Genomic DNA, 16,133 nt, shown 5'->3' on the forward strand with positions numbered 1-16,133 from the left:
GCAGTCTTGTGAGCAGTATATTACCACCTGAAAAGACTGTAAGACAGAACTGTATTATTTAGCAAGAGTATTGCAGACCACATTACTGCTTAACACGCTAATTAGGCATTTCAGTTTAAACAGACAATGCAAATTATGTGGCTACAAACCTTAATTCAACAAGTATGTATTTTATCAAAGACTATTTATTATCTGATTTGAAGATTCAAATCAAAAATATAACAGCTGTGCAGTAACACACACTTAAAACAGCTTTAAATTGCTCTTTATGTGAAGAATGTTGAGACAGTGTCCACCCCAGACATAAAAATCCCTCAACATACAATTTCCCAAACTGCATACGTTGAAGCAGATAGCTGTACTTCAATATTATTGGCTTTCTCGAAACCATATTCAATTCTTGGATTACGTATGTGTTTAAAGATGCCCCTGTAGAACTTAATGCAATTTTGGTTACTCACAGATCTTGTGGAATTGTAACAGTGATTGCTCTCTGTAAAAAGCTCAGCCTTCTGCAGAAGGCAACAGGAAGGTAAACTCATACTGCTGTCTCCAAAGCACAGGACTAGAAGAGTCATTAAAAACATTATCTTCACTCGACGGAGGCACAGATGTGAAGGTTTCTATATACTGAGATGGCATCTATCTGACAGCCATTACAATAAGTATTTTAACCATTGCCTCTCTATTTCCTCAGTAATTCTCTGAAACAACAGGTTATGGTTTTTGGGTGTAATTTAAGAATGAATCTTACACGGCAAGCTTGCTTGCTTATAGAAGAAAAGAAGGCACAAAACTATCAGGCACTCATTAGAAGTATTAAAAAAAAAAAAAAGACAGGACACGCCAGTGACATGAGCAGCCCCTGCAGCAAGACTGGCTTTAGAGGCACTCCCTTACTTCCAAGCCCTTTGTCAACAACCATCCTGCACACTGCACCCTTGGCCTAACCAAGCACTCCGTACTACGCGATACCACAACAGGCTCTGTACTGTGACACCCATAACACCACTTGCTCCGAAGTGGTCTTCTTAAATACAGTACATGAAGGCTTTCTAATCTTGCCCTACGTCTAATACCTCCCTCTGTGCCTCTCAGCTTAGGTTTGCTCCAGCTTGCTATAAGGTAGCACTGCCTGTATGGTACAACAACGTGGACCAGATCTCCCGTCCTTCACCTCGGCACCGGCAGGACACAAGGAGTCAAGCAAAGGCTGCTGAAGCACAGGCACAAGCAGAGCAAGGGAAAGCAGAGCTGGGGGGCAGAGGCCACAAGGAAGAGGTACCAGTGAGAAGAATGCAGGAAGAAAGGAGAGAGGGCAGATGGGACACTGGCGGTAGGAAGAGGACCTTCATCCACACACAGGCAAGGAAGTGAAAAACAGGTCTATCTCAGAGGCTGCTTATCTCCAAGACACCTCAAAAGAGGCTGAATTTAAGGTAAACACAGACATAGAACATTTTTCTTAAAAACCTGTCAGGAAGACAATCAAATAAAAAGACCATGTATACAATTTCACATGCGTAGTGAGAAGGCCAGACATAACCAATAAAACAAAAATGAATTGTTCAAATAAAAAAATAAACTATATCGAACTAATCCTGCTATCACACAAGATAGCACAAAGGACTAACAAATACCCCACAGCAGCGACTTTTTGTTACAGACCTAGAAGTACAAGCTGCTGCATCTTATACTTCAACCTGCAAGGGTAAAAGCTCCAATAACTAAAGACTTCCAAGCCTAAAACACATGATTTGGAAAGAAGATACCCTGGTGCCTGGATCCATCATGACTCGCTATCTCATTTAGAAAAAAAAACCACAAAATCACAAACCACCCCAAAAACCACCCCCAACCAACAACCCAAACAAAACCAAACCAAACAAAACCCAAAACACCCACCCAAACAAAAACCCCAAACCTTTTTTTGTTTGTTTGGGTTTTTTTAAGGTGTGGTGGGGTTTTTTTAGTTTTTAAGTACTTCCAGCAGTAACAGCACTGATTGTCTTTACAAAGAACATCTTAATATATGAGTTTATGTAATTATCCTCTTGTAGCCAACAGAATATAATGGAAACATGTCTGCATGCTGAGCACATTCATTTCTGTAAGCCACAGAAACACAAGACTTGGAACAAGCCTCCTGAATCATCAAATCCAGTCCTCTGCTAATGTGCTCATGTAAATAATGTTTATTATACTGACTGAGTTTCACACAAACATAAAAAGGCTTCCCAAGGTTAGTCTTCATGTGAGGCTATTCTGAAAACCTTATCTATGACAGTCTGTTGCTTATCTCAGTATTAAACAGATGTATAGCCATCTTCCTATATGAAGCAATTCTAAAGGTTCCTGTTCACAGTATTACCCCACCATGTGAAAAAAATACAATTCTCAATATACATTTTTCCCCTCAAGAACCTGACAGCATTTCTTTATTACCTGTAATTATTATTTTAAATTATAATGATGCACTAAGGATAATTTTTGCTTTGAAAATACTACCCATTACCAAACAAATCTGATGCTCCTACTCAATTAAAACTCTTCTAGATGTTACAAATCATTGACTTAAAATTTTAAGTTTTCATTTTAAAAAAAGCATTTTTGAGTTACAGAAGCATTTAAATGGTATTTAAAACATTAATTTGTAATTTTGTGTTTTGGCTGCTATACTTCAGAATACCACAATGATTTAAAAATTGTTCTTTGGATAAGAAACACTGACATTTTCAGCCTGTAGCAAAAACTATTTGAGAGGCCACACTGTAAAACCCTGAAGGAAAAACAAAATAAATTGAAGACTGATGCTTATCTTAGAAATACTGATGACATGTTAAAAGCTATCCCAATGCTATTGCTAAAATAATGGAAGCAACAGTCCCTCAAAAATGAACGTCAGCTCTAATTTCTATTGTAGTTACATTTATATTTTCATAGTTTGGAATAGCAAGGCAGTAACTCGTAGAAAAAAATATCAGAATGGCTGAAGATTTTCATATTCATCTTGACTGCTAACAGTTCCTGCTAAAGTTAAAGTTTCCTTAAAATATGCCGTAACAACTATCTGTTCTCAGCTACCACTTGCCCTTAAGGTATCCACAGACTTTGGGTTGACAAGCCATGACCTCTGCTGCAGAATTTTGAGGTTTTGAATTTCTCTGTCTGATGCTTATCTCTTCTCACAAGGAGAAATCAGAATCAGTACATTCTTTCAACTATTTCTTTATTGCATGTAAGAGTATTTCTGGTTGTTTCCCCTAACCCTTCTCTATTCCCACCTTCATAACCCTTTTCATAGTGTGGTATTCAAGTGCATCAATTTATTTTCTAGTTTCAAGAATACAGCTACCTTCAGTATGTGTGTATTCACATTGTTGTTTTCTGTACCAGAGCCTAAGCAGCCTACAGAGAGACATAAAGATGTCAGGGGAGGAGAGGAAAGGTATGGCATATTTCACTAAAAGGCGGCAATAAACTCATTGCATTTCAAAAAAATGTACTTGGAGTTATGTACATGACTTACCCTTTAAAGGTAGGTACTGATAAGGTAATTCCTATACACCCTCTACTTCCAGCATTAGAGAAAAAGAATGCCATCACATGTACAATACAGATGCCTGAGAAGTTTAACTAATGCTGGGTGTTATTTCCTTAGTTAATTTACTTCAAAAAAAGTATTTGATAAAAAAAGACTTGAAAAGAAGGTTGAGCAGAATTTACTAGAAACCAGCTAAACATATCCTACCTGTTAATCAAGTACCCAAATACTTTTATTATGACAGAGGTTTGTAGAAAAATAGATATTGGAACACGATTAAAAATTTTGGTTTTGAAAACTAGCATGAAGATCAGCTCTTTAATGCAAGGTGAAAAGCAGAGTCTGCCTGATTACTAGCATAGAAATCACTATGGTTGGTTGTCTGCTCTAAGAGCAGAAACAATAGAGAGAGAAAACCATGAGTGGCATGGAAAGGGTGAATCAAGATTAGCAGTCTGCTGGTCACTCTTACAACATCTGTAAGCGAAATTCAGCCAGCAGGGGACAGGTTTTTAAAAACCACACACACACAAAAAGCAGGGGGAATAAATACCATGTGGTTAAAGCTGTGAAACTCCTGGCAAATCTTTATTTAAATCAATACACGGTATTGGATAGCAAAATGTCACTGTAGTACAAAAGAGAATGGAGACATTTATGGAGCACTTAAAATCACATTTGGCTCAGGAATGTTGTAAAGTGCAAGTGGCTGGAGAACAGAAAGTACCAACATTAAGTATTATATATCCTTGTCCTGCTCTTACACCTTTCCTTAGGTATCAATTTCAGCCAGAGAAAGAACACTCATCTAATTTTTACAACACTTTGGTATTATCAAAGTCTGGTCAAATACTTTAATCTGGCTAATTTTCTCCCAGTTATTCACAAATTAATAGTGGAATGAAGTGACCTAAAATTTTTCTAGGGTAAGGATGTACTAGATATTTTCAAAAAGGGGATCACACCTCTGAGGAGAAGTCTTCATACTTATCTGGTGCTCCTGCATGCCTAAAAGAAAAGCTCTATAACAGAATGACTATAAAGTTGTTTGATTTGACAAAAAAAATTTAAGGTTATGTTTATTTAGGCTAAGTATTTTTAAACATATCCATTTAAAATTAATTTTAATGTGACAAACCACTGTGGAGTTGGAAAAACATTCACCCAGTAGTAATGGCCAAAGCCCTAGACTGCACTGGCAGCTAGACATCTTGCAATCAGGTTAAGTATTGAAGCAGTTTCTCCATTTCACTCATATGGGGAGCTCATTCAGCTCAATCTGGGAGCTGGATTACTCTTTGTTTTTTTTTAATTGCTTTTTACTCTACGATAAATGTTATAAGAAGGAAAAAATAGTTTCAAGCTAGCTGCAAATCTCAGGCATGCACACTAGACATCTACATCTAAGAAAAGAGTTAAAGTAACTATATTCTGAAACAACCTCTTCAACAGTTACAAAAACGTTAAGTAGCACTCTAATTTCCATCCCAGTGCAGGTTAACACATCCAGTAGGTCAGAAATTTATCACTTGCTGTTCTCTAACAGAGAAACTGTGTACAAATTACAAGTCTGAAAAAAAGGTACTTTAAATGCCACAATTGCTAATATAGTCACTGATAGAGAGATAATGGTGTTTTTACTAGTCTACAGAACAGGTGAGACCATTTCTGGACAAAAGGAAAAACCTTTCATTAGACTAACTGGTATAATTTCAAACAATAGAAGTCATTTCAAGAACAGAGCATTTCTTTGGACCTGAAATAGAAACAGCAGCTTTCCAACCTACCCACAATACCCTGCACATTTAGCAGCACATAGAAAGTACTGAAGCCTGCAAGTATGTTTTTCTGTAAAACCAGCAGCTTCCTCATCCCCCAAGAACATCTGCTTACCGGATGAAGAGTTTGAGCATACAATATCTTGCCTAATTTTTTCAAATAAATCAATTTCTCCTATGAAAGATATTACATATACCTGCTAGGTTTGCTCTGAACAAATCCCTCATTTCTATTAGCAAGTGCAAACCAAAATTTAATCTCCTTGTTTCAGAACAGCCTTTTGTGAAAGAACTAGTGTTAAAAGGCAGTTTTTCAGCAATCTACAATCCCTGCAAGAATCTGCCAGAACAAGCTCAATGGAAACTGCTTGGATTTCTGTTTGTGGTGCAGGGCACCATGCTACTTACAAGGAGATGCTCTAATATCATCCTGATGTGTTATTTATTCTCAAGAGCAGGTTAGTCACAAAATACTGCTGCAGAAGCCAACTGTCCTGGCTGAATTTCTACCAAAATATGGTCTGATCATATCTATTACTTTTAATGAGCAGAAAGTGATAACAAAAATAAACACACCATGAAGTATTTAAAGTGGCAATAATATGTAATATTGAAGACATTAATTCCCCTCAAATTTACATTTTTACACTACTCCAAAGATCTACTGTACAAATAACTTCAAGGCACACTAAGTGCATGTATGAAATGAACCATACCTAATAAAACCTAATACTGCAAAAACAATTACGTTGATGTAAACATAAGGGAAGCAGAGAGGTTGCCACCACCAAGGTACATCTTTATGCAAAGCAACATCCTTCTCAATCATTAGACAGAAGTGGGGGGGAATCCACCACAAAACCCCAAAACACAAAGAAAAATCCAAGTGATTTGCCTTCAGAAGAGTTAAATAGCCTTTAACTGAGTTTCAAAGCAGATCTAGGGTTTTATCCGCCTGATTAAGTAAGGCTTTTAACAAGCAAAGCTGTAATTAGGCATAATGATAGTGGAACAAGCAAAGTTAGAATCATACATATTAATTCTAACTTTGGAAGATGCCCACTCTTAATGGCATTTGATGCTCCTCCTATTCAGAGAGGGTTATTTCATCTTCAGTGTGCTGGAGCTCTGGTGGAAATTTTCCACAGCACCTGTACTGGCACAAGAATTTCTTGATAGAAAGACAGCCACAAGAACTCTGCTGGCTCAGACCATGCCCACGCTCTAGCAGCACCACTTTTTAATATGTCTGGAGTATTCAGGATGTTTCAGTCCAAGAGGCTAAGGGAGCTCCTAAGAATTCAAACAATCCATGTGGTATCATACCCAGAGGGTGCAATGAAGAGTTGCCATTTTGTCTCTCCTGAACTGCTCAGCTGCTACCAGAATGCAGTACAATTGTCATTTTTTAAGGCTTCTTTGAGCTTTAATCAACATATTTACTCATGTGGCTTGCTTCCAGATTTTACAGAAGAGTTCAGGGCAAATCTTTGTCAAAATCAAGACAGGAGATTGTGTAGAAAAGGTTTGTCAAAATCAAGCCCATCTCAATCTGACTTTTACATGATGTTTAAATTGTACAGGATTAGAATACTCCCAGCAACCACTCCTAAGTGAGTACAAATACCACACATAACTTAAATCAAGTGTTCAACTTTGATTTTAGGCATAGTATTTAAAAAAAGTGCACAAAGACCAGTTACATGCCTTACAAACTTGCACTAATCCTTAAAGATTGACAGGGTCTAAAGAAGAATCCAAAATTACACTGGATACTGATGCATCCAGTAATCAAAAAAGTCTATACCACTCTCATTCAAAAAGGAAAACCCAATATAAAAACCACCTACTAGCTAAGAAAGCATTTTTGTTATGTCCTAACAAAATTCTGTCAAAAGAACAGAATTATTGTATCTTTTGTATGATTTCCAGTCTTTGATGCACACAAAGCTTCTTCACTATTTTTGGTTTTTTACTTTAAACAGGTAGCAAATATTATAGATAATTCTGGGGGGGGGGGGGGGGGGAAATCACTGTTGCAGATCCACAGTAAAAGACAGTTGTCCTAAGGCAATGTCTGTAACTCCCTTAACCTAAACTGTAAATGCACTGAAGAGTATTAAGAAGAGTTGTTTTTCATATGCATGAGTTAGAGAATCAAAATTCAGTATTTTTTTTTAACATTCTTATACTATATTCAAGAACACAGAGTCAGGTATAAAGCAGTCCATGTGGAAAAGGTCTGCAGACATCTAGACTCTAAATGATTAAACCAGCCACAACAAAAGAAAACCCAACTCAACAACAGCAGGGCAAAGATGACACAGGCATTGACTACTTGAGTAGAACAAAAATGCTCTGCCACTGAAACTTTCTCTTCAGCTGATGACTCCAATTCCTCATGTACCCAAAACGGGATTTTTAATTATTTCTTTTCCTACAACTGACAATCCTTCCATGAGTTCCTCTTTTCTTCCAAATTACCTCAAAAGTGCTCAGCCCCCTTCCTATAAGAACCCTGTAATTCCAGCCATTTGTGTCAGCCCACAGGCGAATCTCTGCATTCTCACATTCTGCTTCCACAAACCCTTTAACTCATATCCACATTAGCACCTTTACTTGCAAATTCACGTCATTTTATTGCTATCCTTTCACCTGAAACAGCTTTTCTCTGTCCCACATCCTTCTCAGAAAGCTTTTACCTCACCTATTCAGCTGACAAGCTTTTGTTTCTTTTCACAAATCACCCTTATACCAATTTCCATCTGTATTCTCTCTTTATTGGATTCCAAATATATTTCATACTAGAGTTTGAAAGGTGCTGCAAATGCTAGTTGGTCACATACATACCATTAGAGCATTATGTAGAGTAATAACCAGACACAGTTATATAATATAGACTTCTCCAGGGGTTAAAGGAAAATTCTAGGAAAATATTCAATCACTGTAGACTTCTTGTTTTTTACACTGAGCCTCCAAGGCTCCAAGCAAAACAGAACACCTTTTTCCTCCACTGAAGACTATTTTTCATTTTACCAGCTTAATATTATTGTAGATGAGAAAAGAGCCCCCATGCCCCTCAGCCTCGGGGTTTACAGGAACAGCAGTCAGCTACCTGGCATGGTGCTCTCCATCATCTTTAGCAGAGACAAGCATTTGATGAACACTGGAATAGTTTAACTCACCAATAAATGGTATAGAAGCCAAGGAGTCACCAGGTGGGCTGGAACCTGATGCTTTTCTTTCTTCTATTCTTTTTATGTGAACTTCTCTCCGAGCATCGTTAGGTAACCAACAGGTAGTGTCCGAGGCTGCCTCTTGGTCATTTACAGCAAGAATGTAGGACTGATGCCTCAAAGGCTGTGGAGTTTGGTGGCCAGAAGGTGATTTGTCCCGCATGACCACTGTGTCTTTGTCACTTTCCTGAGCATCTGTTTGCAGAATTTCAGGCTCATGCACATCTTCCCTTTCAAAATTGTGACTCCTTTGTCTGATGGAACCATCTACATTGTCAGAGGTAGTTGAACTCTCGCTTGTTGGCTGAACAAGTTTGGCGGAAGCTGGAGACAGGGAGGAGGGTTGGATGGTTTTGCCAGTTTCTGTTTTGTGATCTGGGGCACCTTCTGCTCGGATCCTTGACTGTTGGTTTAACAGACCACTCTGATGTAAGTGATTTACTGTTCTTTGGTCTTTGCTGGCAATAGCATCCAGGCCCTGGTTAAGGGGGAATGATGGTTTTACTGCATAGGGGGCAGAGTTCTTCAAAGAGCTACTTTTAGAACTTCTGGCTGGTGTGAGAGACAATCTCTCTTGTGAAACAGTTGCAGGTTTTGAAACTCCCCCTGGAGTTTGCAAGTCTCGAGAAGTCTGTAACATTTTGATATCTGGTGGAACTTTCTGAAAATGAGAACCAGGCAGAGAAGCTCTACTACCTGTTCTCCTGTTGTCCGAAATATAAGCACTCGGAGCCGTAGAAAAATTTTGACCTCGAAGGGACATATGAAATGCATGCTGTCTAGATCTCTCATAAATACCTCGCCGATCATCTTGTTCGGTAAACCCTGTCCACTTGTAAGTCTTTCTCCTATCTCCATTAGTATCTGCAATCAGATTCTCAGAATGAAAATTTTCTAGCACTTCACCCTGTTTGCTGAGATAATCCCATGACCGAGCCCTGTGATTCCTAGCATTAACTGACGGTGAAGTTAAAGTATCTTGTGAAGCACTTCGTGGCCACTCTTTCATCAACACAGGATCTTCAAGTCTTTCCTGGGATACGCTTCTCTGCCGGATCTGAACAGACTGTGGAACCCTGTCATGAGAGGTGCTCCTGCGCCGTACCTGTGAACCAGTGCGATTTGGCACCACTTGATTATAATCAGTTGTATTCTGAGAAGCTGCTCTTAAACTATCTAACCTTTCCTGTATTGTTCGGGAGCCGTACATATGCATGCGCCTATTATCAATATACTCTTTGTAAGTTTTGTAGGTCTTCCAGTCTATATGCTGGTGGGATGTTGGAGAACTGTAATGATTAGTAGAGACTGAGGGCGAGTCTGTGGTTTGTGCAGGAGGTCTAGTGCTTGGGATTCCTTCTGGACACATTACATAATTTGAAGCTTTATTTAGTGTTCCAGTCGGATCAACTGGCCTTGTTATTGGAGTCTGGGGAAGTACAATGGCAGTGGACACTGAAGAAGATGATGATGTGGTCCGTGCTTTTAGACTGCTTTGATCTTTTAAGCCATATCTTACTTCCTCTGTCCTGTGTGATGGACCAGTATGATTATTTCTACAAGATGGCAAATCTACAGCCTTCTCAGAAGGCACAATAACAGTCCTTACAGTTTCATTGCAAACGCACACAGCTGTATTTGATTTTGCAATGTCTGTTGGTGATGGAGGCACTTGTATTTCCATTCTGTAGGCCCTCTCTGGCTGTGTCAATGCCCGTACTGGTCTACTGACTTGCTGTTTCCCCAGCGAGAAGTCAGAAGACAGCTTGTCACCAGCTTGTGCCATAACAGAAGCTGTGGATGTCAGGCGTGGATAACATATTGGTGGTGGTTCAGGTATGTTGTGGGCATTACCACTGTAGGCTTCATTGCCTTTCAGGTAGGCATCTTGGGAATATGCCTGTGGAGAGAAGATTAAGTGAGTATTCAGTAGCAACGAAGAGAGAGAAGTTCACAATCTAACATTTGCATGATCAAGCTTCAAGAGACGAAACACAAGTATAAAATCCACACTATTTATAATTGGAGATAAAATGTTAGGTAAAAATAGCATTCCATCCCCTTAGTGAGCAGAAACAGAACAAGCAAAATCATTACATACATTCCCTCCCTCAACAGTTAAAAAAAAAAACAAAACTGATGATCAATTCTGTGAAATACTGAGGGTAGGGCAATGACAAAACACAGTATTTCCCCCCCTCCCCCCTTTAAATTTGCTTTCTACCATGATGCTTCACACATTCTTCCCATTTAAGCTTTACATTGTTGGAAACCGAATTTCACAGCAATCAACATGTTAAAATGCTGCATAATAAAGTCAACTAGCACTAGAAAATTCTCTATTCGTTTGGTCTGTAAAGGAACTGTGTTCACTTAATGTAGTATATACGAAAAGTACACACAAATATACGTACACACACTCCTCTAAGATGTCTTCTACATAAAAGCTACTGTTCCTTATCATAAAATGAATAAATTGAAGCAGTAACATCTTTGTTGTGAGCCAACACCCTATATAAGTCATCTTACATTTTACAGGAGACAGCCAGTACATGGCACACATACCTTATTGCAAAAATATTAGTAACAGTTTTAACTTCAAGGTACAAACAGTATGAAAATTCATACATACCCACTACTGCCCACACACTACTAAAACACAAACTAAAATCTCAAATTAATTTCCTTAGTGCATTTATTTGCACTTTTAAGAGCCTGACTTCTGAGAAAAAAAAATGGTTATATTACACTTGATATGTTTCTGTAGCCTTTTAGACAAGCAGCATTTATCATTGTGAAATTAACAGAACATTCAAAATAATAAATAAATGAGGAGCATACAGCATAGTTAAACAATACCGTATTATTGAAAAACTTTAGCATGACTTTGTTCAGTTTAAACATAATGAAATAAAGACCCAATGCAGAGCCTGCCAATGCAACAGAAGATTAAAATAATTTCTTAGGGCTTTTACACGTTTAGGCATAGTATAATATCACAGCATTTCCTGTCCAAATCATAACATGCTCAATTCCAGAATATCAATGTGCCCTGTCTTAACACTAGACAGGTTATAAAAGCCCAAGTGCAGCCATAAAATTAATACAGAGCGAAGTACAGAGGAGGGCGAGGCATTTACAATACTGCTGCAATGTTACACCGAGCATTAGTGAAGTGCAAAATATTAAAGCACACTGAGAGAAAACCAACCAAATAACGCAGGCACAAACCACAAATTAAGAGATTAGCATTATGAAGAAAATTCAGCTCAGACTATCTAGCTCATTTCCGACAAACTTGCTGTTTCATTTTCTTGCTTCTCACAAATCATTACGAAAAACATGCCTTACAAAACCATCAGAGAAATGGCTACTGTACATTTCTTACCAGTGCTGTGACATCCTTTGTAAACTGCAGCTGGCAGAAAACAGGAAAACATAGTAAAAGCTGCTTACAGATGTAGAGACAGAATTATGTTGTCATATCGATGTTGGATACAGCAAGCTAAAAATACAACTGCACTGATTTCACTGGAAGGTACCAACAGAGGTAAAGGGCAGTAGAGCATAAAAAATAACTTCACCCTCCTTGTGAGCACGTCCATCTCGGGCTTCTGCCTGCTCCTTGCGTTTATCCTCTACCCTTACACAAAGCAAAATACATTTGTGCCATTTTGCCTTCGTGCATCTCTACAGCTGCCTGCAGAGAGCTCTGGCTCTGTGCAACAAGACTTCCCTTCTACTACAGCAACATTACTGTCTCTCGTTTCCCCTGGGCCGCTACCATCCCTGCTTCCTGATGACGAAACAACAGCTTTCTTATGCATTTAAAACAGCACGCCCCTTCCCCACACATATCTGAACATGACCACAAGCTGTCAGCTGACTGCAGCTGCTTTCATGCTGTACATGTGAAATTAGAGGAATGATGCTGCAGAAACACTCTACTCATGTGATTTGTATTTTGTATCTCCACTCATAGTAAAAATGAAGCCAGGTTGCTACTGGCACATTTAATGGAGGGAAGGAACATACAAAGATAAATAGTTCTAGATCTTTAAACAAAAGCTATTTATGATCTTGGTGGGCCGTAAAAATAAAAAATAAATATTGAAAAGATGCTGAAGACCCAGAAAACAGACAGAGCAAGAGACTACTGCCATGCAAGACAAAATCAGTCATCCTCCCCAAACAATTATTACTTTATACAGATGTTCAAAACCTGGATACGCACACATTACACCAATATAAAACACACTGGACTTATGTTTTTTAAAAACACGCCCATGACAAACAATGCTTCATTGACTTTGACAGCAGAAAGGCTAAATTCCAAAACTGGTGTGATCTGATCATAGCTGCAGACTACAAATGAGTATAAAAATCAATTCTCAGCTCTTGACAAAATTTTTCACAGATATTAAAACATCTTCAAAAGACAGCATTCTTACAGGGTCCAAAATGAAATCAGCTAGGCTTTTTCCCACCTCCCCCCAATAAAGAGTGTGTTTCCATGATAGCAGGTGTTTCTGGACAGACAGAGCGACAGTTCTCAGCAAGACAGAGTAATTGGAAAAAAGGTTTTGATGACAGAAAGTACAGCTCTCCTTTCAAACTCATTCCATGCACTTCCCAAGAAATCACTGGAACAAAGTTGAGCTTTCTTCCAAGAAAGAAGTAGTTTATAAACAGGGGCTGTGACATTTCTGCAAAGGAACATTAAATATCTTTGTTTCATAATTCTGATTAAGGGCTACAGGGAAATACTGCACCTTAAAATGAAATGCATGACTCCATTCCAAATAATGTCACACTGGATCATGCATTATCAGCCTTTTTACCATGAAATATTTTAATTGCTTTAACCAGAAGGTGATGGTTAAAATTTTTAGATGGTCAGAGACTAAAAAATGTGAACTATACCAATAGACTATTTTGATACTTAACATATCTTGCAACTATATAGAAAATGCAGTTCGAATTTGAAATGCAGTCTCTCTTTTCCCTTTAGTTCCTCAAATGACATAGAGATTAAGGTAGTATCTCCACATACTAAGTGATTGCAATAGATCATAAAAAAACCCATTATGGTATGACTTAAATTTAAGACTTTTAAAAGCCTTAAAAATAAAAAAAGCCTTCCAACTACCCCCACCCCCACCCCCCCCCCCAAAAAATATTTAATATCCAGATCACTGATGTTCCTGATTCAGATGCCAGCCAAGCCACTCAAATTCCTACAGGAGCTGGGTACTCAGCAGTTATTCAGAAGTCCCAACAGGATTTTTTTAAAAAAAAAAAAAAAAAAAAATCAGTCTTGATGTTTTATGAGCTCTTTCCCACCTTCTCAAAACAACAGCAGTTACAGAAAGCTTACTATACAAATACAACGATTTAGAATGACATTAACAGCTTTGATGGATAACAGCTATGCAACAATTACTAGAAGAAAACTGCTGCACTTACAGTAAGAACTCAGCATGTTTCCAGTTACTGGGTACAATTTCTTCCCCACCTTGCAATCTGGTTTTGTTTGCACCAAGTTTGCAAACTCCTGTGGCAAAGAATTAGTTTCTTACTGCCAATTTTTATAACCATTAGCACATTAAGGGTTTAACTGGTAAGCTAATACATTTGTGCCACATGATATGCAAAATAAATTTTAAGTAAATACCGCATTCTACAAGGTATTTTATTAACCCTCCAATTCAGCTGAAGGGTTTTGCTTGCATTTTTCCCCACTCAGTTTTATGCCACTTGATGTCAGAATAAATGACAGCGGACGTACAAGGATTCCTCTTAGTACGAATCACGGTGAAACGCCGTACTTTTAAGAGCTTGAGCCAACCATGTCCTACACCCCTTAGTCTAAATCCATAAAGGCATGTAGGCATATGCTTCACTGAGGATGAGTATGCTTCACTACACTTCACTAAAGGATGAATAATAACACTGATTTCAGCTGAACTACTTGCAAAATTGGAGATAAGCATTTTGATGAATCAAAAGCTAATGTACCCAGCACCTTGCAAGACTGAGCTTGAGGCATTCTTCCTTCCTTCTCCAACCAGTTTGGCTTCAGATTGTTTTTTTACTACTAAATTATTCTCTCCCCCAGTCCTAACTTGTTCTTACATTTAGCATGAGTACGGGAACTGCACACCTGAAAAGGTTTTCAACTGTCTTTAAAGGAAATATTTTCCAGTTAGGTGTTTTCTCTGGTGAGAATGTTAGTGATACAGCTCAAGAAGTTTCTTTTACTCGGAGACAACCAGCCAAACACTACGGTCAGCTAAGAATTTGGAGGGGAAAAAAACCCAAAACAGAGAAAAAAAACCCCAAACAAAATCACACACAGAAAAACCCCAACAAAAAAAAAAGCACCATAAAAACCACCCCCCCACCACCAAAAACAACCAACCAAACCAAAAGCGCACACTCTTTCTTCCCAATGACAGTGAAATCTTGAAATTTTAGTACATAAAATTTAATGCCTTAAGCCCAAGAAATTTTATTTCCAAATACAAGCTATGTGAGACTAATATATACAAGACAGTCTAAATCGAGGTGAGGAGGGTTGATGCAAATGGTATTTTCTAACACACACAATGTGAGATAACAAAGTTTTAAGTCTCTTCTAGGTCACTACATCTTCACACTGCACCCCTCCTTCTGTGTACTTGCTGCCAGAGCTTTAATAGTTACCTCTGCACACGTTAGAAACTGTGTCAGTACGACATCTGAGACTAAATAAATGCTACAAGACTCTGGACTAAATACAGCCATTTATGAGAACGTCTCTATTTATTAAAAGTAATGCAAATATTTCAGTTTGCCAATGAAACAGCCATGTTGCTCCATTAGGTCTGATTGTTAAAGTTGACTGTGGGCAGACCTGTAGTCCGAAGCATGAGGTTACTGGAACATCTAAAACTCTAGAACAAATTTCCTTATGCAAGTTATTTTTCTTTTTTTCTTGGTTTTTAATACAGGTGCATCACTGACAATTTCAGGGTACAAGACCTTGAAAACTGCCAAATTCCACAAAAATTTTAAGTGTCAGAAATAACAAAGGAGCAAACACTTTTCTGCCCAGATCTCCCAATATACTGAAAACTTCCGTATCACCTGACTAGAAAGAGGAAAAAAAGAAAATATATGCTTCAGTTGACTTTCACTTGCTTTCCTGGTCATTCCCTTCCAGGAGTTTTTTGTTCCCCTACTATCTATGAAAAGAGAAACATTTCTGTTCAAATGTGGTCAACTTTCAGTTATTGATACTCAGTTTCCATGGTCTGTAATTTTAAGGAAAGATTAAGATGTAAATTAAAAGATATGCAAGAGGGAACTAAACGTGTCAAAAACATATAGTAGTTAACAGCCTCCTTTTATTTCCACGTTTACCATTATTCACAGAATGCCCAATAACATATTTTTGTGAATGAAACTACAGAGGTCTTTCTGGAATACTAAGGCATGTAAGCTACTAAAATTTAATGGTGACAACACCTAGGACTAGAAGTAACCTGCTACCTTTTGGGCAATTCTTATAAGGAAATTATTTTTAAAACTTAA

The 16,133-nt window shown here is 38.1% G+C and overlaps 1 protein-coding gene across 4 annotated transcripts in view; it reads right to left on the reverse strand.

Annotated features, from left to right (window-relative positions):
- ARHGAP21 (Rho GTPase activating protein 21) overlaps window positions 1-16,133 on the reverse strand; it is a 127,018-nt gene that overhangs the window by 21,118 nt on the left and 89,767 nt on the right. For 3 of the 4 annotated variants that reach the window (XM_064444792.1, XM_064444793.1, XM_064444790.1), the window contains one exon: window positions 8,508-10,458. In XM_064444792.1, the coding sequence (XP_064300862.1) occupies window positions 8,508-10,458 (1,951 nt within the window). Of the gene's footprint in view, window positions 1-8,507; window positions 10,459-11,946; window positions 11,977-16,133 lie in introns of all 4 variants that reach the window. The other variant, XM_064444794.1, reaches the window with a different exon arrangement.

The sequence above is a fragment of the Phalacrocorax carbo genome, chromosome 2 (genome assembly GCF_963921805.1).
Source record: "Phalacrocorax carbo chromosome 2, bPhaCar2.1, whole genome shotgun sequence".
Classification (NCBI taxonomy): Eukaryota; Metazoa; Chordata; class Aves; order Suliformes; family Phalacrocoracidae; genus Phalacrocorax; species Phalacrocorax carbo.